Source organism: Sceloporus occidentalis, unplaced genomic scaffold (genome assembly GCF_023333645.1).
Source record: "Sceloporus occidentalis isolate IW3139 unplaced genomic scaffold, rSceOcc1.0.p SCAF_135, whole genome shotgun sequence".
Taxonomy (NCBI): domain Eukaryota; kingdom Metazoa; phylum Chordata; class Lepidosauria; order Squamata; family Phrynosomatidae; genus Sceloporus; species Sceloporus occidentalis.
The window spans coordinates 1,373,426-1,397,345 of NW_028317115.1; the positions used below are offsets into that span (position 1 = coordinate 1,373,426).

Sequence of the window (23,920 nt, forward strand, 5' to 3'; positions counted from 1 at the left end):
GGTTTAGGAGACCTTGTTAGTGAGACTGTGTGTCTGTGCCGGGTACCCTTGCCAATATATGGGAATGCGGTCAGCCATAAGCTGTCGATCCGTCAGCCTGGTGGCAGCTCGCTGCTTTGTTTACTCTACGTCAGCTTTAACTCAGCCAGCGAGGGAGGGGAGAGAGCTGAGCATATGGGGAAAAACCAGTTACTCTACCTCTACCTGCCACATAGCAGCGTGCGTCTTAACTGCACGCAGGGCAAACTAACAGCCCACCTTATTTGTCTACACTGAACTGCCCTCTGGGGTTTTTGTCAATCATGCTTACAGATATACTCCTCATATGGGCTTTGTCCAGATATATATATCTTATTATATAGCAACGCATATAACGTGAGTGAACAAACCAAGCTTACTATGTATATAACAGAAGATTTTTTGGTGATATATTCATTTCATATTCAATTACATATGGTAAGCTTGGTATGCTCACTCACTTTACATGTGTTGGTATGTAATAATATTTTGGGGGTTTTAAAGAGAAATACCTTAAGTGGGGTTTGAAGCATTTATTGTATTAGCGCTAATACTCGTATCATTCATTAAGATATACATCTTACACCACTTTGCAGGATCTTGCAATGAACCATGGAAAGTATTTTAGGTTCTTCATACTCACCGTAGCTTCATAGTATCAAGATTTAATCCTCAGGGGCAGTAAGTTAATACCCCATTTGGGGTCCGCCAGAGTCTCAGTTTAGTCAGGGGTAGCTTTTGCAATGTGTAAGCCACGTGCCCTCCTAAACAAGGTGCCCAACTGCTCAGTACAGTATGAATTAGCAATTGATGAATGGTATAGGTTTAAAATTGTCCCCATCACACTGAAGGTTCTTTAAATTTTTTTATTAAAGGGACCCCTCGACCATCAGGTGCACTTTAATAAATAAGGAATATTTTTGTGTTACCTTTATGTTAAGATATATTTGTATGTAAATACACAGAATCCCCAGTGCTGCAAGAATTGCAAAAGGTCTAACAAGGCCAGGCCTGGACCAGTCTTCACTGCCCATATACATTTATTGCCCCTCTTGTGGCAGATCCCCTCTTCAGCCTGTCGTCTCTGCAAAGGTGTGAGAGTGTAGTGTGTGGCCACATGTATGTCGTTTTATCGGTAGCTGGCCTTAAAGTTCCAGGACTGATATTAATCAACAGTATGGCCCTGAAAAGAGAACCCCCTAGAGCACAAATGCAGAAAGTGGTCCCATTGACACAAAACGTGACATCGGAAGGGGCAGTGAGTGTCAGCCCTGGGGTGCAATGTTTTGGCTACATGGACATTACACTTCCCTTTAACAAAAGCTTGTGCTTTTAACTTTTCAATAATATAATAATTTTTTTTATTTTCTGTAGGCTGTCGTTTGGTTTGTTAGATGAGAAGAGTGGCTGCTTCTATTAACTGTTATAAGCACCGTATATTTAAAAAGGTGGCGCATATCATTTTATTTACGGGGCGCTGAATCCAGCTGTGGAGGGACACTTTGTATCTTCTGTTCATTCTCCCATGTTCCAAAGATCATTCGGCCGAGGTTAGGGTTCCGTAAAAAGGCTGTTTGTTCTTATGATATACAAATATTTGAAATGGGTGCCAATATTTAGTCATGCTTATGGTATGGACTCTGAAACTACTAACAATCGTAATGTTAACCAGGAGAACCAGCTGAGACAGTGGGGTATTCACAATTGATTATGAAGAGCACAGAATGTTGGTGCCTCTCTTTCCTCATGTCTATCCTGGTCTGCGTCTTAAAGCCTATAAATATGTAATTTCACATTTGGGAAATTCGAACTCAGTTATGTGCAGTTATTTTACGGAGCTAATGGTTCCAAGTATGGTGGAGCACAAGGAACATTTTGGTGGCCTCCTAGGACCTGGAGGTCCCCACATCACAGGGGCCTATTTTAAGCGCCTGGGCTGGCTCTGTCAAATTTCTCCCGCAAGAAGGGTTGGTTTTTCAAGAATGCAACACAGTTAATGTGGAGATATTTCTTGAAACTCATATCACATGTTTGACTATTCATTTCGAAAGGTCAGAGCAACTCTTTTTGCAGAAGGTCACATGGTGGAAATGTTTAATTCATCCGCAAAGTCCTTGTTTAGTGAATAGATCCTAAACGATTGGTGATAACCTCAGCAAACAGTAGTTTCTATAACAAGCAAATATGCAAAATGCCATTTTCATTAAACATTCTTGAATTTATTAGTGTTATTAGAGTAAAATACACGATCAAATGAAAGGGTTAAGAGAAACCTTGTGGGCCCCTGATAATTAGTCTAAAAGTAATTGATTTCTTTAAAAATGGATATTGTTTTCTAAGGAGAATTTAATTTAATAATAAATAATAACTGAGAAACACATTTTAATTGTCATTTTTATTTATTTGAATACATATGTTTGTAACAGCATACCATTAACGTTGTATTAATATGAGAAAACCATAAATATATGTACATTCTTAAAAGGTAAGCCTATGTTTATTAAATGTGATTTTTGTTCATATAAACTACAATTTACATTAGTGCGTTTTTTAAATTGTATTAACATTTTTTTATTTTGATATTCCTGTTGTGCCTTAAAATTCTTAATGTTTTTTTTTTCAGTAAATAGGATTATATATTACCTGCATAGTATTTCTATGAAACCGATCAGTCTTAACTGTTTACCAAAAATTGACCTCTACATACTTGGTGCTAGAACGCTGATTTGCTCTGGTTAGTAATACTAGATTAGAATCACACAGAAACACAGTTACATTTGCTGGAAAAAGTTCTTATATTAGCAGTACGTGTTTGGGAAAAGGTTGAAGGATGCTGTTGGAGGACAAACCACTTCCTGAATTATTTTTGAGAAGTTGTTCTGCGGGATATGCTATATGGATCCCCATGACCAAAGTGTGGCCTTGGACCTGGTCTTTCTGTTGACAGCTAAAATTATGGGTTTAGTAGAGATGGTGTAGAGGAGAGAGAGAGGAGAGATAGAAAAGAGAAGACATGATAGCGGGAGGAGTGAGAAAGAAAATAAATTAGAAAGAAAGAAAATACAAGAAAAATAGAGAAAAGAGAATAAATAAAGTGAGATGAACGGAAATAGAGGAAGTAAAAAGGAAAGGAGAGAGAAATGAGAAAAGAAAAAGAGAAAATTAATATAATCCCTCTCTCCTCATGTTCTATACCTGTGCTAGGGCCCTCCTATATCAGCCTTATCTAAAGGCTGCCCTGCTTTTTTTTACCTCTTTTTCAGGCTAATTTGTGTTAAGGTTTATTTTCTTTTAGAAAGACTTGTTTCATTTCTTTACTACGTCTGGTCTTTTTTTGTTTGTTTTTTTGAGGGGGGGTCAGTATTCAATTTGATTTCCTTCTTCAGCCCCCTAACTTACATACATGTGTGCATCTCAAATTCATATTGATATTATTTTGTTACAAAAAGCTCTGCATTTTTAAATGCAAGTAACTCTGCGTCACTTAACAGCAGGCCAAGGTATGTATATATTAACATTGCTGCCCCTTAAAAGTTCTGATTGTCAAAGCTGTTATGGGGCATTTTGGTGGAGTCAGTTGCATAGACACAAGTGAATTTGGTCTCCAGTATAATGGCTCCCTCCTTAAAGACTTTTAAACAAAAGGTTTCTGTTTTTTTAACGTTAGGTTGAGGTCATTATTGTTTACGGCTATAGAATAAACAATCGAGAAATGAAAGCATGGACCATTATTTTTATTGCTGTACATTTCACATTAAGATATGACAAGGATTTTTCTTGTATCTAAACACAAAACTGGAAAGCTGGTAACCTTAAATATTTTTTAATTACCAGGTCAGACAGCAGCCTTACCGCCATACCTGGGAACTTCTGGGCTCAGGCTACCCGGAGCCTTCCCTTGTGGGACGCGGCCAGGACTGCCCACTGACGTCAGTGGGATGTCCCCCTGTCATCAGTGGGAGTTCCCGCTGATGTCGGGGGCGTTCCCGATGACGTTGTGGGAGTTCCTGCTGACGGCAGCCGGAAACACCCCCATTTAAATTGAAAATGGGCGGGAAGGGGGGGCGTGTCAAGACCCCGCTCCCGCGTCCCGGAGGATTCGGATCTTGACCCGGGGAACCGGAGAAGCAGTGCTTCACCCGGCAATCTCTGGGTCAAACCTGGAGAGTTCCCAGGTATGCTTACCGCTGAATCATATAATGGTTGATTTGTTTTGACTTTTCTTAAAGCACATACCTTGGGGTAAGGCTAGGACCAGCTAAACTTTAAAGGAGAAGGTGAAAGGAAAGTAGGCATCACCAAATACTGCTGCCCTGCCTAGAGATTCAGGATACCAACCCACAGCCCAGAGGAAGGAGCTCTTTACCCAGTAAGTCTCCCCGTGTGGACATGCACAGTTGTGTTTGTTAGGGCGCATAAAAGTGCCAACATTTAATGAGACCACAAATAAAACCAGATAGGCAGCTATATTGATCCCTATCACTATGCCCCCTTTACAAAAAACTTTTACAATTGGCAAACCTGTATCTTCATTAAGTCGAAGATTAAATATAGGATTATGTACATGTTATTACTACAGTTTTCACCCAAGACAAGCTGTACAGATGTTGGGATAGCTGAACTGTTGACAGCTTTTCTCAATCCATATAGATCTTGAGAGACCTGATCCCAGGGGTATCTCTAAGCCAGGCAAGGGAACCTTCTGCAATGTCTAGTCCCTCAAATACACTAAACCCCTCAGTAATCAATTTACTTAAAAAGAGTAAACAAAAGAGAAAATGCCTGTTTTTATCTAGAATCAAACTTTTACGTATGGTTTGTGTGCCAGAGGCAACACAAGGTGCAACAGCAGGATGCTCATCTTTTACTCTGGTGGCACCTCTTGTGGCACCATACTGCTCTCCATCTGTACAAACTAGCACCATTACCACTGTAGCAGAAAGAGCTTGCAGTCAGAAGAGGGCCCAGTATTGCCTCTTACATTATTCCTCTTTATTCATGCTCAAGTACCTGACCTGCTAAAAAAACATTAAACATATAGTGGCAGGGAAGAAAGCAGAAATGAGGCAAATTGGCAAAGGTGGGGGTATTTAGACTTTAATATAGATTTTTTTTATGATTAATACCATTTAAAACATTCTGTGGATGAGATTCTGGAATTAAATTTACAATTGTGTTTTTAAAATCTTACTAGTAAACATCATTTAAGAAGTTAAATCTACATTAAGGTAGTGGCGATTTATTGCATTCTTGTTGTACCGTGTTTACCATAAATTTTGCCTTTGGATATAAGACACCTAATTTAAGGTTATGGCTTCAAAAATCACCCCAGGTTGAGGAATGAATAATACATGTTAATTATACAAAACTGGAATTGTAGAAATAGTATTGCAAACTAAGTTAAAAGAGGATCCTAGCTATCTGTGTAAAGTGGAATCATTTCATTAGCTTAGGGAACCTGTATTTAAATACAAAATACTAAAATAATTTATCTTATTCAAAATCTCAGGTTTATCTGTACCTATTTAAAACAAGCCTCCTATATTGGTTACAAAATTATCGAAAAATTATTAAAATTACCCTCGTCATGCATTTAGCCAAAACCAGCACTTAACTTAAATACAAATGCAAATTTCTCCTCTTAAATTAGACCAACATATTACGGAGTTCTGATTTCCGATCAACTTGGTCTACACAATAAAGATACCAGGCAGCACTACAATGTATGGCTAGGGAAGAGTGATCACAAACTCAAGTCGACAATTACATGCTCAAGTATTTGTGTATTTCCCTTAAAGCTGGATGCAAATACAAAATCCCTACGGTCAGTGGACACAGCTGTAAAGGAGCGAGGAGCTTGGATGTAGATTTCTTTACATTTTTCAAAAATCTTCTTCTCTGCATCCCATTGGTATATCTGTGAAAAAGTATAATCGCTTCCCAATGCTAGGTAGTACCTATCCTTAAAGGAAAATGGTTGCAAGGACATAGCACCACGAGATGGAAGAGCCTGAATCTCAACAAATTGCTTTCCATTCCATTTCATGACTTTTGAGTCACCGATAAATCTGGTGAGTGAGATGTAGAGCTCAGCTTTCATTTTAAAACTTTTCACCGCAAGAACATCTTCCATGTTTGGAATGTCACTGTGAGGGCTGAAGTTCTTTGTGTTCTTATTCCACTGCAGGATTAGAGGTACTTGAGATCTACTGGATAAGATAAGATAAGGCTTTCGGTCTATTTCAACTAGTTCAGCATCCGTATCTCTAAACCATTCATGAAGTGACTGGTATGAGTAGAAGCCCTTCCCGTTCCATTTGTACACTGTAGTCAGACCAGCTTTTGAGCTGTCTGCAATAACAAAAAATGTTTCACTATCAATCCGGAACAGCTCAATGTCATTTGGTTTCGATATCCTCGAGACCTCTATGTCCTGGAACTTGGTGAATTTGGCCCAGCTTTCATCATACTTGTAAATGTGAGAACCGCCAAAGAGTTGGGCCACCACCATAAACACTTGGTCATCTATGAGGATAGCTTTACATCCAACAATTGACTGACCTACCATAAATAACATGTAGATTATTACCACATCATACTAAAAACATGCATTCCAAAAAAAGGAGCCACAAACTTTAAATGTACTAAGGTGATTTAAATCTTTCCAATGTGAAAAACCTCACAGATTCAAATACTCTATGAAGCCATTTTTAAAATGTTATAGCTATTGACATAATGATTAGGTGACAATACAAGTTACTTCTCTTACCCTAATGCATCTGAGCAAGGTGTTCAAAGAATGTTTTCCAGTGGGTCAAAAGTTTACATATACCAAGTTGACTGTGTCTTTAAACCAGAAATTGATGTAATGACTTTTTTAGGATCTTTTGATTGGCCAATTTTCATAATTAGGAATTATTTGGTACACGTGGCAGTATTTAAAGCCCTACCTTTAGAGCTAGGGCCTTCCTGCCTTTGATACCATGGGAAGATCCAAGCAATTCAGCCAAGACCTCAAAAAAGACTTCGACAAGTCCAGTTCTTCCACAGAAGCAATTTCCAAACAACTACAGGTACCACACTGATACTACATACTTTAGGAATGATGCACAAATTAACACCTAGGGCTAAATGTATTTTGAGAGGTCTGAGAGGTTCGACTGAACCCAAAGACAACAACAAAGGAGCTGGTGAAGGGGTTGCGGCATCTACATCCACCACTTAGAGAATCCTTCATGGTTAGGGCTGAAAGGCTGTCGAGCCAGGAAAAGCCCCTACTCCAAGATGGTAAAAAAAACAACAAAGTTTGCAGGTGGCAACGGGACGAAAACCTAGCCTTTTGGAGGAGTGTTCTCTGGTCAGATGATACAAAAATGTAACTGTTTGGTCATACTGATCAGCGCTATGTATAGAGGAAAAAGGGTAGTGAGGCTTTTAATCCAAAGAACACAATGCCAACTCTGAAGCATGGGGGTGGCAGCATCATGGTATGGGAGTGTTTTGCTGGAAAAGGGACAGGTGCACTTTAAAAAATAGATTACGTCACGAGGAAAGAGGATTATCAAGAAATAGTGAAGCAACACCTCAAGGCATCAGCTAGAAAGTTAAAACTTGGACACAGCTAGTTCTTCCAGCAGGTCAATGACCCTAGGCATACCTCCAAAGTTTTAACACAATGGCTTCTAGATAACAAAAAATATTGGACTGACCACCATAAAGCCATGACTTCAATCCTGTAGACAATTTTGTGGACTGAACTGAAAAAGTGTGTTAAGCAAGGAGGCCCACAAACCTGACTTACACTTGAGTTACACCTGTTCTGTCAGGGAATGGGCAATATTTTCAGGCTAAGTCTTATGAGAAGCTTGTGAAACGCTGTCCCATACTTGTGATCCAAGTTAAGCAATTCAAAGACAATGCCACCAAAAACTAACAAAATGTTCTTTTGACACACTGGAATTCTGACATAGTGAATTAAAGCTAAAGGACTTCTGTCTGTAATCAATTGTTTTAAAGTTACTTCTGATGTGAACAGAGTAGAGGCCGTAATTGGCTTGCCAATAAAATGTATGGTATCATGAAATGTAGGGAGTTGTGAAAGTCTATAGCCTATGTGTACAGTATGTAAATGTTCAGTCTCAGGTGTATACCTGTATAGATAAATGAAGCCTTTACAACTGATCTATAAGCATGACCTTCGTTTGAATGTGCAAGCATCATATGACTTCTATGTGTGCTATGCAATAATTGTAGACAACTAATAATGAGGATGAAGCAGTTTCTGTGAAAAAGAGAAGCACTGTAATTAAGCATTGATGAAAGGGCTACACAACTGAGCGTTGGAAAGGCATTAAACTATACATAATGCAGGAATTCTAGTTTTAAGACTAGGTAAGAGTCCTATGAGTGATACATATTGCTCATTCTAGAAAAGTAGTAAGCTGTCATAAATGGCTGCTTTATGGAGTATGAAAGAGTAATGACATGCCAAACACATGGTTTAGGTTATTTCTGACTAGATAAGAATCCAGTTGCATGTTACAATATGCAATAAAAGCCCTGACAGTAAGCATTGATAAAAGAATATAGAAAAGGCATTCACATACAGAATACAGCTTTGGGTTCTTTAAAGTCTTAAGAGCCACATGATAATTGAGGTTGTGTTAGGCTATATACGGAAGAGCTAGAAAGTTGCCAACCGTCTTTTGATAATTTGCCACAAGGATTCCTCCTTTTTCTCTTTCAGGTTAATCTACGTGGCTGTGGCACGGGTCCCCAGTGTAGGAGTTTGCTGTCCGAGGTACAAGTGGCTTGTGTGGCACTAGAGAAGTAGCCAAGTGCAGGACTCTCCATGGATCGGAACCATCGAGGGTAGTATTGTGACTACTGTGCTCCTGTTACATCGGTAGCAACCCAGCAAGATCAATATTACACTTATATCAGTACTCAGAATTTTTAGGGAATAAATTCAATTAGCCAGTTCAGGCTACCAATTTAGTGATAAAATAATATGTTTATATTTGTTACTTTGTTAAATATACAATAGCATTGTTGCAGTGTTTCCATAAACACGGTGGCCATTATAATCCAGCATGCCTTTGAGTCTTTATTATAGGTAAGTCATAATAAAATAGGTAAGTCATTTTGACATTGCACAGCCATGAAAGGCAATGGTAATTGAAGAATATTTGTGTGTGTGTGTGTGTGTTTTGGCTTTTAATTTAATAGTAAGGTTCCCAAAAAAGCATATGTCCCTCGAGTATTATTCAAGATCTCCCCAACTCCATGATACTTCTAGTAAGAATGTATTAATAATACAGAATGGCTGTTGCGTTGAAAACGTTTCCCTGCAGTGTGTCTTAGATTATTTCCTACCTGTGATGTTGTCATAGATTCTGAAGTTCATTTCAATGTGATCCCATTCTAGAATCATGCAGTTTTCCATACTTGGCTGAGCAATCGCCACAAATACATCATTTTTATAGTGAAATGTATCCACTGAAACGGACTGATACGGCAAACTCTGATGGTCGATGAAGTCTGAAAATGATAATGAAACAACAGCTGCTTTTTAAAAAAAAAAGAAAAAGTGCAAATGCCAGCCCAAGCTTTATCGGTGCCCTAAAGAAAATTTTATTTCACCCCCCCACACACACTTGAGATGCTAAGTTGATTGCTGCGGAGGGGAGACTATCAATATAAGATGCATGAGAATTCAAGCGTTTTACTCTACTGCCTACATTTGTTATTTTTAGAGATGACTTCTCTAGCGGAAGTGACAATATCATTGCTATCATCATAAAATATATGGCTAATAACTCTTCAAATTGCTTATAAAATTGATTAAAACATCTTGACGATCTTGATGGCCAGGAGTTCTTCTGGCCTCCAAATCTCCATTATGACCCTTCCTACTTTCCAAAAATACTAGATTTTGAATGATTGAAAATACCTGTCGTTATACATTCGGAATTGAAACTAGCCACTTCATTTAACTTTTTGCCTTGAAATTCAGAAGGTCCAGCACAGACCACGTCGGAAACCGTGGAATTTGTAGTCTTCAGCCAGGAAAACAGCCATTTTGCTTTGCAGTCGCATTCGAACATGTTACCTCTCAAATCCCTAACATAAACATTAAATAAAGAGATAAGGGTAAATGGCGGTAAATAAGAGACAAAAATTACAATATACCGATGGTACAGAATGGAGACACGAGCGAAGTCAGAACTACTTTATTGCGCATTATTAAATAGTATGTTATTTCGATGTAAGAAAGACAAGAAGGTAGCCGATTACATCAATAAAGTTAATAAATATTAAGTAAATTATCACATTAATAATCACGGCGGCTAGGCTTTTGCGTATTGGGAATTGTTTGATGCACTAGGTAAATTGGCAAGATAAATCATAAAGGAAAATCCTAGTTAAAGGTGAATTTCCACTTACATTAACTATTTATTGCAGTGCAAAGAGTGCCATGTAGTTAAAAAATCGATATCTGATCGCCGTAATGCTAGTATGTTCTTTGTTTGTTCCAGTTTTGAACGAGCCTCATTTGCTTCTTGAGTTTTCTCCCACCACTATGTTATTCCCGCCGTTCTGCCCCGTACCCAGCCAGCCATGAATGTGCCATTTTACGTACAATGCATCCTTCTGAATTTCTTTGAGAGTGGGTAAAAAATGCAGACTCCATTCCATCGTGATGAAGATTAACACTTTACTGACTTTATTCTCACTACATATTTTATAAAGAGGACTGGAAACATAGATTTAATATGTGTTATGGCTTCTTCTCATTTATATATATATATTATATATACCGTTCAAAAGTTTGGGGTCAATTACAAATTTCCTTGTTTTTGAAAGAAAATGGATGAAATGGATCAGACAGACAGGGTTAATGTTGTAAATGACTATTGTAGCTGGAAGCGGCTGATTTTTAATGGAATATCTTCATAGGTGTACAGAGGCTCTTTATCACTCCCATCACTCCTGTGTTACAATGATACTTTGTGTTCGCTGATCCAAGTTTAAATTTAAAAGGCTAATTGATCGTTAGAAAACCCTTTTGCAATTAGCACAGCTCAAGCTGGCCTTTCATTGACACGGTGGCCATCATGGCTTTTTGGCTTTTTTTCTGCTGATGAGCCCCTGAGTTAAAATGCCACTCATCTTGTATGCTGTGATTTGGCTTGAAATGTGCCTTTTGCACACAAAAAAAATAACAATACAGGTAGGGGAGGAGGAACGGAGATTTTAAGATCTGAAAACAGCATTTTGCTGGTTTGTTAATTACAGTGAACTGCAAATTGTGGGATTTGGGAAAGTGGCAGATGCACTTTAAATAAAACTGCTGTATATGCGTGTAACTCAGAGATATTACTCTGAAGGAAGAATGTTTTCTTGATGCAATTTTGAAAACAATTTGGTGAGGGGGGGTAAAATATGCAAACTACAAAAAATGTTTTTTTTACACACATCGCTCTAAGATTAATTAAAGATTAAATTTGTGAAGGCTTTGCAGTACTTACAATTCAATGAGAGAATCTAAATCACCGAAGACGTCTCTTGGCAATGTCTTGATGTGGTTATTGGCTAAAGAGCTAAAAAAAAAAAAGAATTACGTCATTTCACGTCTGATTAGGAGCAAGTGAAGGTTTAGGTTTTTCAAAAAATCTTATCTAATACAGTATATTTACTGGATTTTCCTATTTATTTTCAGATTATGAATTTTTTATTTTTTTTATTATTTTTTATTTTTTTATTTTATTATTTTAATTTTATACAATTACATTGTATGAACATTGTATGAATTTAATAACAGAATTAGAGCAGTTAAGTTTACTGTGAACTAAATATGTATGCTTTTAGTATTCTGATCTATACGGTTTATGCTGGAAACACCATTATGTTTCTTCAGCCTTTTTAGCCTAAATGTTATTATTGCCATAATTGTGTTGTTTTTTTAATTAAGTCACCTTTTTTTTGGAATACCACTGATATATGATTAGATATGCGTTTTAGTGAGATCACTTAATTCATTTTACGAGTTGAAGTTACTAAAGTGGTGATTTTAGGGAACATAAAACATTTCTTCTCGCCAAATTAATAATGCATTATGAATTTCTCTTAAAGAAGTTAACCTTTTATAATGAACAATTAATGTAGCAAAGAGAAATCTGACATTCTGTTTGGGTTTTTTGGAAATTCTAATGGGACCATTGCAACAATCTTATTGAGAGGCTCGCTTTTTTGATTTATATTGATAGGTCATATGAAAAATATTTATATCATAATATATTACATTCCTAAAAGTCTACATTAAGTTCCTATGAACATTTTCTAACACTTAATTTTCATTGTTCATTATCTAGAAATTTGAATACCAGAACATCAAAATTATTTATTGTATGTGTCTTTGTAGCTTTGGCAATATATATTATGTATTTAATGTTTGTTAAATATGGCTGACTTATTGCCCTTGCATTGCCCATTAGCAGTAAGTTTAAAGGGGCAATCCAGTTCCCAATTCCACTTATTTCTAAAGCGTTTCTAAATTTAAAAATATGTTTTCAAAAAAATGTGCAATTTTCTCTTTTAAAACAGTTCCGTTTTAGCTTTTGCATAATATAATGTTTTCAGGCATTTGCATATTAGTCATGTGTATGTGTTCTAGTTCTGTTATCTTAGTCCAATTCATTAGACAAATACCCTGACTCCGTACCATACTCCCTGCGGTAAACAATAGATTGGCTCAGTGTTAATTACTCAGCCAGACTAATGAAAGTCTATGTAAGAACAGACTTTAATAGCATTGCCATAAAGAATCAGCTCAGCGTGGTGTTTAAGCAGGGAAAGTCACCCAAAATATCACATTTTATTTTTGGTGATACTTACAAATTGATTAAGTTTCGAAGGCCTCTGAATGCATATTTAGAAATGGTTTCTACTTTATTTCCTTCAATAAATCTAAAAACAAAACAGTTGAAAATTGAGCATTTTATATTTAAGAAAAATACAAAAGGTTAAGATAATTTGGGGCAGATGCTGATTATGTGCCGTTCACACAACAGAACTGCATTTTCAACTTGGATGACGGGATGACAGATGGTTATATTTTCCAACCAACAAATAAAGGCTTTAAAATGTAACCTGCTATGAATTAAGAAAGCCAGTTTATAAAAGTTGTCAAAGAACAAGGTTTGGCTTAATAGGTATCACGAAAAGCTGTGACTTCGATTAGCTCTTGCACAAGAACAGCTTGAAGATTTTACCCACATGCTGATACCTTTCTAAGATAACAATTGTCCAAAGTATAAACCTAGGTATTCTCTAAGAGGAACTTAAAAGCAACTCTACTTCGTTGGACTATTACGTTTGGCATAGTCCCTGTGTTCAGTGCAAAGACAGCCGTATAGAAAGTCAAGGCTGCCTGGTTATTTTCAAACAGTTACTCATCTTATCTGAAAACCTTACAGTCGACACAGTGTTGCTCAGAAATCATTAAGTAGCTATAGCGGGCATCGTCTGCTACAGTGTATTCAAGTTTGACTCAACATTTAACATTCAGTGACTTACCAACTCCAGTCCTCAAAGACTCAATGTTTCGGTACCCCAGCTTGAGCATAAGCATCTCAGTACAAAAGTTTTTAAACTACTTGTTTTCAGAAAAGGATACACATAATGCTTGGCCTGGTTGTGGTCTTCAAGGTCTAGAGTTGAAAATTAATGGACTAGATCACTGAGACTTTTTGAAGATATTGTAGTAATGTGATATTGCACTCGCTTGACGGATTCAATACTCAATTTAAGAACGTTATAAAATAATGCAAGCATTTTAATTCCTGCTACAATTATCAAAATTTCATGAGTGCAGAAAAATATAAGTGACCATGTAAAAACTGTAGGAAATTACAAGAATTGACGTGTTTTTAAGTTTTAAATAGCGTGTAGATTATTGAGTTTCAGAGGAGTCAGCCATGTAAATTGGCTATGACTAGCACTTATTTTCTAGGATCAGGACAGATGAAATTATTTTTTAAGACCTCCAGTAGAATTGTGTTGTCCAGAGAGCACACATACATAGAGGGGAAGACTATGAAAATACCTAAACTGGTGGTAAAGGTAACATGTGGTTGATAGCTTTCTCTAAAATCACCAATATTTTTGTCATGCTCCAAGTTATTTATGTAGTCAAGTAAGGCTTGCAGGTCAAGTAAGTTGAGGCCACAATGTATAGTTTCTTTTTTTGGAGCATAATAGTGAGAGGAAGACCAGAATGTGATGTCTTGTGAAAGATCTACAGCAAAAATAGATTCAGCATTCAAGCAGAAAAATGCTAGTGGCCGCTAGAAGCCGCAAAGTCCATGTAAGTAGTCATGGAGCTACTGACTCAGATGACATTACTAGTCAGATTCAGCTGAAATTATTAGGAAAGACAGGCAGGTGCGCCAAGCCAAAGCTGGAGCCAGATCTCAAGCTTATTCAACCTTTGCAAACACAGATGTCTTCCTCTAACCTAGGCTTGAGCCTTTTGTGATCTTACTTAGTCATAATATGAATATAAATGGCATAAAATTATAATTACCATGTCTTAATATAATTTACATCATTGTAACTACAGGCGCTGCACATGGTGCAGCTGCAATCAACTGTGCATTGAGTGTTATATTCTTCAAAGGAGGGCCTGAGAAGAGCTCCTAGGAGGGAGCGAACCAACCATATGCAATAACAGTATATAAGATAAAATAGGAACTGAATGGGTTTCTTACACTGCAGTCAAGGCTCTCATCATTTATCACATATTAGTAGTGAGAAGTGCCTGACTCCCTCAAGGCCAACAAGTATTTAGATTATTTAACGCATTGTTTAAGGACCATCATGGTTTAAATTGGTGGGATCCTAACTCTGTTTAGATTATGGACACTGGAAATTGGCTTGGGCATTGATATCTGCACACAATTTTACTATGGAGCATTATAGTTTTAACTGCAACAGATACCTTGTATATTCTCTGTATGCTTTAAGGGTTTTCTGTGAAGTCATTCTTGGGGAATGTTTGTTGGCCAATACCAGAATGTGTTTTGGCCTTCTTTAGTACTGACATACATTGGGACTTGTTGGGTTTGAGTCTCCAGATGAAGTAATGCTTCACTAGAGCTCATCTTTTTCAATCTCTGGGCAAGGGTGCAATGTTCGGTCATGCATATTTCTGGCTACTTCCCACCGACTAAAGTCTAACTAGGGCTAGACGTATCCTATATGTGGCTAATCCCACACCTTGAATGAAACTATACCCTAGAAGAGGGAAAGCTTCAGGTACTTTCCCTCCCCTGTTTTATCTTGTTTATCCCCTTATTTATTGTTGTATATTGCAAACTTTATTAAATATATTTGAAAGAAAAGCTTCAGGTACCCAAACCTGGGGAGTTAGTATTGGACCCTCCTCATCCTTGGACTGAATGTAACCCTCCCCGTGTCTCCATTTTAACCAGGCTGGTATTTTGTATCCTACAAGATGTTTCCAATGACCTTGTTTAGTTTAAAAAAATAACACCACAAACTGAAACATGAAGACTAGCAGCATATTTAAAATGTCAGTATGTTTGTTTGCTTTTTGTCTGATATTGCTCTATTTTATTTAGGTCCAATTTTACTACTTAATACTGCTAAAATGATTGTGAAAAGAACAAAATAGAGTTTATGATAAAACAAAATAATAATAAAAAAATATATATATGCAATATATAATTACATACACTAATGACAGATAATCAACTCAAAAATTTAGGACAAAACAAATAAATTGTAACATGAAATGGGGAAACTTACAGGTATTCGAGGTGAAAGAGACCAGCAAAGGAATCGTCTCGAATGACAGTAAATGAGTTAGAATTCAGCAAGCTGAAAATGAAGACAGCGGGTTAAAGGGATCCAGGCATTGCAATGTTTAGAATTAGTCAAGCTTAACTGTTTGCTTTTAGAAGGACACTTGGCACAAGACACCCCTACCTTCTGGCTGTGAGTTTCTACATTTCTAGAAGATCTAGTTAAAATACACATTCAAAAACAAAATTAATTTATATGATCAGTTGCCTTTGTTAGTAGATAACCAGGTAAAAAGTTGTATATCATACATACCACCTTTTCAAATGGTCAAAGTTTGATACTTGTTTTAGATTTCCGGGTGGGCCATCCACCTGCGCCGACCGCTTAATGGTTCTGAAGTGGCTGGCATGCATACACCATGCCCCCCAGTGAGGCTCTGTGCTGGTGTGTGTGTTTGGGTGTCAGTGTGGCAGAGCCTGTCCTGGTGTGTGTGTTTGGGTGTCATTGTGGCTAGGGCTGAAACAACGAATCGATAAAATCGATAATAATCGATAACGGAAATCGTTGTCGACGATTTCCGTTATCGATTAATCGAGTGATCGATTCGTTGTTGGCTCCTTTTACTTACCTCCGCGAGCGTTCCCCGCTTCCGCTACACGCTCTGCACTCTCCGCCTTCTTTTAGTTGCGTGACGGATGTGACGCGTTCCGGAGGTAAGTATTCTTCATGTCTGTGCGAATCGCTCTGTGCGAGTGGCTCCGTTCGCACAGAGCGATTCGCGGGGGTGGGGGTGGGGTTTCAGGGGATGCAGGGCAGAGTGGGGGTGGGGGGGCAGGCCAGGGTAGGAGACTGAGTGCAGGGCAGAGTGGGGGTGGGGATGCAGGGCAGGGTGTGAGTGTGGGGGCAGGGCAGGAGACTGGGTGCAGGGCAGAGTGGGAGACTGGGTGCAGGGCAGAGTGGGGGTGTGGATGCAGGGCAGAGTGGGTGCAGGGTGTGAGTGTGGGGGCAGGGCAGAATGTGGGGGCAGGGCAGAGTTGGAGACTGGGTGCAGGGGCACAGTGCAAAGTGCTGGGTGCAAAGTGCCAGGGCTGGGTGCAAAGTGCCAGGGCTGGGTGCAAAGTGCCAGGGCTGGGTGCAAAGTGCTGGGTGCAAAGTGCCAGGGCTGGGGCAAAGTGCTGGGTGCAAAGTGCCAGGGCTGGGTGCAAAGTGCCAGGGGTGGGGCAAAGTGCTGGGTGCAAAGCGCTGAGTGCTGGGTGCAAAGTGCTGGGTGCAAAGTGCTGAGTGCTGGGTGCAAAGTGCTGGGTGCAAAGTGCTGGGTGCAAAGTGCCAGGGCTGGGGCAAAGTTTCTTGAACAGTAATAGTCCACCTCTTTTCAGAATGTTTGGGGTTATTTTGTTTCATAAATATTGTGTTTGGGTTTTTGTACTTTGAAAATATTGTTTTTTTATTACATCATAACAAAATAAGAATGTTAATGTAAATTTTAAGTTGTTTTTTAACATCCAGTTCATTAAATTATTTTAAATAAACTAAAAATTTGCATATTGTTTTTTTTATCCGATTAATCGATTAATCGAAAAAATAATCGGCCAACTAATCGATTATTAAAATAATCGTTAGTTGCAGCCCTAATTGTGGCAGAGCCTGTCCTGGCGTGTGTGTTTGGGTGTCGGTGTGGCAGAGCCTGTCCTGGTGTGTGTCTGGGCGTTGGGGTGGCAGAGCCTGTCCTGGCATGTGTGTGTGTTTGGGTGTCGGTGTGGCAGAGCCTGTCTATTACAAAGAACATTTAATAGATTGTATTCAAACTATTGGATTTATGGTGGCAGGAAGTATACTGTTCATTTAAACCAGTACACCGTACATTAAAAACATTATAACAATGTTGTTGCTTTTTTCCCTTTGAGTCAATACAATAAGATTATTTCAAAGAAAATCTTTTATCTAATAATGTAATACTCCCTAATATTGGGAGGCTGTTTATTATATATGATTCCAAATGACATGGCCTGTATATAAAGTTCCCTGTAGCCTTAGCTACACATTTATTAAATATGAGTGTGTACTGTACCCAAGACGAGATCCTACGTACAATAATATATTCAAGGACTATAGAAAGACGTGGTGATTATTTATCCCAGTGGGCATAGTAACTGGGATTGAATCGGTCAGAATAAAATGCTTACACTGCAGTGATGCATATCACCAACGGCAAAGGTGCGCATTTTTTAAGGAAAATAAGCCAAGCTATTTCAGCAAATAGCAGCAGTTAACCCCTTGATTATCTACAGTGTTTCCTATAAGCCATTCTGCTGCAAAATGGTCAATGTGTGGCAATCGCCATAGAAACACATTGCTCCATATTTAGCACATTGTAAATATTGCACTTTTATTAAAACATTAACTGAACAAGGCCATTTTATCTTGGATTTAATCTACTAGCCCTTCATAGAAGAAAAAACTACAGCAGTAACGGCCGCTACCTTTGTATTTTAACGGAAGCAAAAATATATTGCTAAAAATTACCAACCAAGCATCCCGTAATGTTACCTAATTATGTCCTTACTTGATGAATAGGTTTTGTACATACTGTACATACACATTAACTGGAAGTAACATTCTTTGATTAATGAGACTCTTTGAATTTGCTTTTTTAATGAGGTGCATTAAATGTGCATTTCGGTACATATACATAGCTTTGGATAGCGCTGTAATTTATAGTAACAATGTTAAAATAAAATTAAGGTTATTAAAGTTTGATGCCTTCACAGAAAAATATGTATAGCTGGAATTGGCTTTTGTTATACTGCATAGTACTATTTTTATTAGTTTTATCATTAATGCGTTCAAAGAGATGGAAACTAATTCTTTACTGGGTTTAGATCAGCCTCTGAAGTCAGATTGGGCATGCGGGGATTAGCAGAGACTCCATAAAGAGAGAGACCATTTTCCATGACATGTCTTGTAGAAGTCACAAAGCCTGGAGGAGACGCGTTGGGTAACTTCTTAAAATGTTATATCCCAAGTAAACCTTAGTTGGATAAATCATTTTCCAGTTATGGATAACTCTTCTTAAAGACAATCTGTAACTTTTCCCATTTTGTATAATTCACAGTTATACACCAAATAAACCCACACAATGCTTTTTATAAATTTGGTGCAAATTCACATGAGGGGGAAAATAAGGACACTATATACATTTAAATGGACATCTAATCTATCATAAGGCTGGATTAACCAGGGCCCTGAGCCTAGTACATGTACTTGATTTGGAGTGTCCTGAGCTGCTCTGCGCTGCCTGTGAGATCTGGATTAATGTGAGAGACGGTGAGACCAGCAGAGAGGAGCCGCTCTACCGCAGGTGATAAACCCAGTGTCCATCTGCAGGAAGAGTGGAAGGCATTTAGGGCACAGACTACGCTCTGATTGGCTTCTCAGATGCTGAATTCCCTTAATTCACCCTGCCTCCATTTTTCTTCCCTTTCTCCATGTTACGTAGACCTGTGTGCCCAGTCACAGACTGAGTAGGAGCTGGTACCCTGCTGGTGAGAGGCCTGCAGGCCCCAGATAGCATGGAAGTGGCATGAAGAGTAATGACTGGTAGCAAGGTTTGTTTGTGTGGTTTATGTAATATTGTGTTATAATTATATTTGTTACCAGTTGTCCTGCTATGAGTCTTGACCAAGATCCTTAATCTGGCCTTGGCTATCATAACCATTAAAGTACATATGACGGTTGGAGTGCCCCTTCTTCCATCTCTCTGGATTGGCATGATTATCCCTCTCCATTGGGGGTTTTTCTCCTATTGTTAAGTTCCTGATTGCTGTTATAAGGTTCAGACAGCAAAATAAATCAGTTTCAAAGCATGCTTAAAGCAGTGACAGCGATTGTTCCCATTAAATAAAAAGCTGAATTATTCATGCTGCTGTCCATGGTGCTGGAAGAGGTGATGAGTAAAGGTGGACAACCCTTATCTCAACAAATACATATTTAGTTCTCAAAAGTACACCTACAATATTCCTGCTAGTAGATTACCTTTGCATAAATCCTTTACCGTCACAATTGTCAGAAGGACTTACATTTACTACAGCTAGCCTGATAATATTAACTTATGGGAAGACCCTTACTATTCTTCAGTTCTTGTTATGTGATAGAATATAAAGCTCCTGGCAATGTTATATTATATTCCTAATTAAACACTCATTGTATTACTTAACTATTTGGTTGTAGCAATACTGATAATAACTTACGGCAATGTGCATTGTGCGGAGAGTCTCAGAATAATATTAGTCAGTAGAAGTAGAATATTATATCTCCTGGGCACCCCCTGGGCACCCCTGGGGCATGCTATCGTAGAAGTGATCTGTTTTGTTCTCTTGGTTGTGGGACCTACACCTTGTAATATACTCCTTCCCAATGTCCCACACCTAGTAGAGGAATTCAATTCCACAATGGGCTGAAAAGGCCTGTTACTACTACAACCACCATGGGATTTGGTAGTTGATGGTTATTCACTTCCATTAGAGGTCACAATGAGTTTAAAAGTGTAATGTAGAGTAATTGATTCCAGACACAGAACCTTCACTTTCCTCCAGACCAGCATTTTCTGGCCTGTGTCCATTTCCTGCGTATGCTATAGAATTGCACTGCGTCAGCCACGGTAAGAAAGATCGACAATTTGCCAACCAATATGTAATAGATTGCAAGCTTTCAAGACTGCCTAGGTCTCTCGTTCAGTATGCCTGAAGAAGAGTCCTCGGTCGTTTCTAGAGCTTGCATTCTATTACTCTTACATTAGCCGATAAAGGTATCATCGTTTCTTAAAGGTTAGCGTCTTTTATATATTCTTCTTTAATGAGCCGTTGTATATCCTGAAAGTGTGTTTTCTAGATTACATTATTCAGATTCTGGAATTCCATATCTCCACAATAACTTGATTTTGAGGTTAGATTAGATTAGTGGAGACACACCTGCTACCAGAATCTAGAATTAATCTACATATGGAATTAAGATCTACGTCTATGTATCCGTGGCACTTTGGCAGACGTGGCCATTGAGTTACTAATATATTTTTACATAGAATTCGGAACTCTTGAAATTTGGAATTTGACAACTACACAAAAAAGGTAGCAAACATTTGATTGTAAAGCAATATTTTTTCTGTTACTTAAACCAATTCCTATTGTTTCATTATTTAAAAAAAAAAGTGGCATTGCTGCAATTGAATTTATTCATGGCAACATGTTTTAATTAGGTGATGCCATTTCAAACCAACGTGCGTTTCGGTTATTAAGGAAGTATTTGTATTGTATTTGAAGTCATTCTCAGGCGTCTTTTGATAAAGCAGGCTGGAGCTGGGACTGGAGCTTTAGGATCATGGCAGCTGTTAACCTTTTTACTACTGGGGACAATTTCCATCAACTCAGCAGAACGTACAAAACCGATCCGGCTAATGTTTTTTTAAGATGACTCAGGAGTTCTTAGGTGTTTTCTGAGTGTGATGTATTACCTGGATCTAGCAGGTAATGCTCTTTTCATTCACCATCATGTACTCATTATTTGTGCGCATGCTGAAAAGGCCAAATTGGTTATATATACCGGTGTAAGTTAAATTGGTTATATAACCAGTACAGAAATCAAGTTTTGGGACAATTTGCCATGGTTGCTTAAGAAAAGTTTTTAAAAACATTTTGTGTATAGGCTTCCTTCATTATTACTATTTATTGTTTTATATAGCGCCCTCCCCTTACAAAAAATTACTGCAGTTTTTCTGAAGTAATACTGCAGTTTTTTGGACATGAAAAAACTGCAATACTGCACTTTTACTGCAGTATTACTGCACATTTACTGCACTTTTTTTTTTATATTGCAAACCTACAGTTATACTTCAATATACTACAGCTTTATTGCATTTGTACTTCCGTACAAAAATAACTGCAGTGAAACTGCAGTACAGTGAAGTACAAATGCAGTAAAACTGCTGTAAATGTGCAGTAATACTGCAGTACTGTCCAAAAAACTGCAGTATTACTTCAGAAAAACTGCAGTAATTTTTTCGTAAGGGTCAGATTCCGTAGATTTGGAACCATTTGTGTTTTATTGTTAATTATTATAAATATGTCTTATTTTTGGGTTTGGATCTGTTATTCTCTAGTACTGTGGTGAGGAACACTTTCCTTTTTTAATTCCTCAAAGTTTAAGAGGATCATTTTATCATATGCTCATTTTTGGTCATTTTGTTAATAAAATGCGCACTTATGGATTTGAGGGGCACGTTCGGTAGCGCCATACGCTTGTTAGGAAAACATACAGATTTGTGAGAGCAGCTTTCCCGTTTTCTGTTTTCCAGCGATGTGTCTGGAATGGTAATGATTCCCTGCGCCGGGAGGAATAAAAGCAACTTCACTCACAAGAAGTGTTTTGTTGTAAAACTGCGGTACTCACAGCAGCTGCAGGGAGGGCAGATGGGAAAACATTCTGTCCTTGATCTCAGAAAACGTCCCATTGACCAGGCTTCTAGAAACAAGTCGAGAAAACACAGAACAAGACATCGGTAAACGGTGGAGCATTACAAAGCTCACTTTCATGGACCTCATAGTCACTAATGCCATTAACCCTTTGAGTGCCAGCGGAGGTGTGTTTGTGTGTCTGTGTAGAGCATTGTTCAAAATGTTCAAAAGATGCATTCATTAGATAAATCTAACTAAACTAGACTAACATTTTAATCATAAATGTAGCATAGGGTATTGTACTGTGTAAAGTCTGAAAAAAGTTATACAAATATTGGGTCTTTAACCTTTACACCAATTATTTGCATGCATATGATCTTTTGTCAAGCTGTAGGGTCCATCCATATGGCCCATATCACTAAACGACATAATTCATCCACATCTAACACTCAAGCACAAAAGTTGCCGCATGGAAAGCCCACACTATGGGCACAAAAAGGATCCAGTCAGGGTTTAACTGCTGCCTAAATACTTATGAGTTACGTGCCTAATTTAGACAAACAATCCATCCATAGCCAGAAAATGTCCCCCCTATTATAAAAATCCATAGTCACTGGCCATATAATTGTGTATAGGGTGTCCAGATGCATTAGGATGGCTACACACATAATGGCTGTAATTGTATTAAACAGATTATGTATTGAATGTCCTGCTCACATCCCATACATCCTTTCACACAGTACATCAACTACAAGATGTGGACCAGCGCATCCACTATTTGCGTAACAAAGCTCTCTGAAACACGTGGCCTAAACTAATGAGAAACATTACACACTTTTTACTCTTCTCTGTATAGCCCATCTAACTGTGTCTATTATTAAAGTGAACTAAAGCAAAGGGGTAAGTAATTGCCCAATCCTAACATATAACATGACTTAGTTACACAGGAGGGTAGCAACTCTTAAAGATATTGAGAAGGGCACATGCGCCATGCTCTTATTATACTACGCATTAAAAAATATGAAATACAAATGTTTTATGAGAAAAGACAAGGGCATCTATTGATATACCCATCACATGTCCAGAGGAGCTGCAGCCCTATTCCTCATCCCATGGACACAATGCTTTATACAAGGTCCTAAACCTACACAACTCTAGAACCCCACATCACAAGGATCCACCTTAACACGACACAGTGTCCCTTCTCTCCCAACTTTTGAAGCTTAAGTTCCACTTACAAGGAGCTGATGTCGCTGGGGAAGCTCTTTGGGATGGACGAAGATCCGACACAAATGACTGATTCTTTTGTGCAGCTGCATGTTGATGGGCATCTCACGGCTCTTTTAGGCAGTACAGTGTGTAGGGTGCATCCAAGCAAGATGAGAAACAGAAGGGGTTCTTTAGGGAGAGCCATCGTCCTGACCCCTCACACTTTGTATATGTGTGTACACTCTGATGGTGACGAGAGAAGCCTGGAAAGGAGCTGCCTGGCATGCATTCCTGTTCACACTGCACCATACTCTACTGCAATCTTCTACTGACATCAGCACTTCAGCTGCAGCCTGCTTTCTCTCTCTCACTCTCTCTCTCTCTCTCTCTCTCTCTCTTTGTCCAATGAATAATTTATT

General features: G+C 38.3%; 1 protein-coding gene across 1 annotated transcript; it reads right to left on the reverse strand.

Annotated features, from left to right (window-relative positions):
• Positions 1 to 5,761: 5,761 nt before the first annotated feature.
• LOC149281329 (leucine-rich repeat LGI family member 2-like) lies at positions 5,762 to 23,706 on the reverse strand. Its single transcript, XM_089499418.1, has 8 exons — positions 23,531 to 23,706; positions 22,288 to 22,359; positions 15,850 to 15,921; positions 12,916 to 12,987; positions 11,550 to 11,621; positions 9,971 to 10,140; positions 9,394 to 9,558; positions 5,762 to 6,579 (listed from the first exon to the last, which is right to left on the reverse strand). Exons 1-8 carry the CDS (start codon positions 23,704 to 23,706, stop codon positions 5,762 to 5,764), a joined length of 1,617 nt encoding a protein of 538 aa, XP_089355544.1.
• Between the last annotated feature and the right edge of the window lie 214 nt (positions 23,707 to 23,920).

What these genes read in the sequence shown, in the direction of transcription:
- LOC149281329 (XM_089499418.1), bottom strand. Translation starts at nt 23,706, where the DNA reads ATGGCTCTCCCTAAAGAACCCCTTCTGTTTCTCATCTTGCTTGGATGC. An exon ending in CTTCGAAACTTAATCAATTT is followed by an intron (nt 11,622 to 12,915) that starts GTAAGTATCACC and finishes TTTTTTTTTTAG; the next exon opens with CTCTTTAGCCAATAACCACA. An exon ending in AATCTATGACAACATCACAG is followed by an intron (nt 6,580 to 9,393) that starts GTAGGAAATAAT and finishes TATTTATGGTAG; the next exon opens with GTCAGTCAATTGTTGGATGT.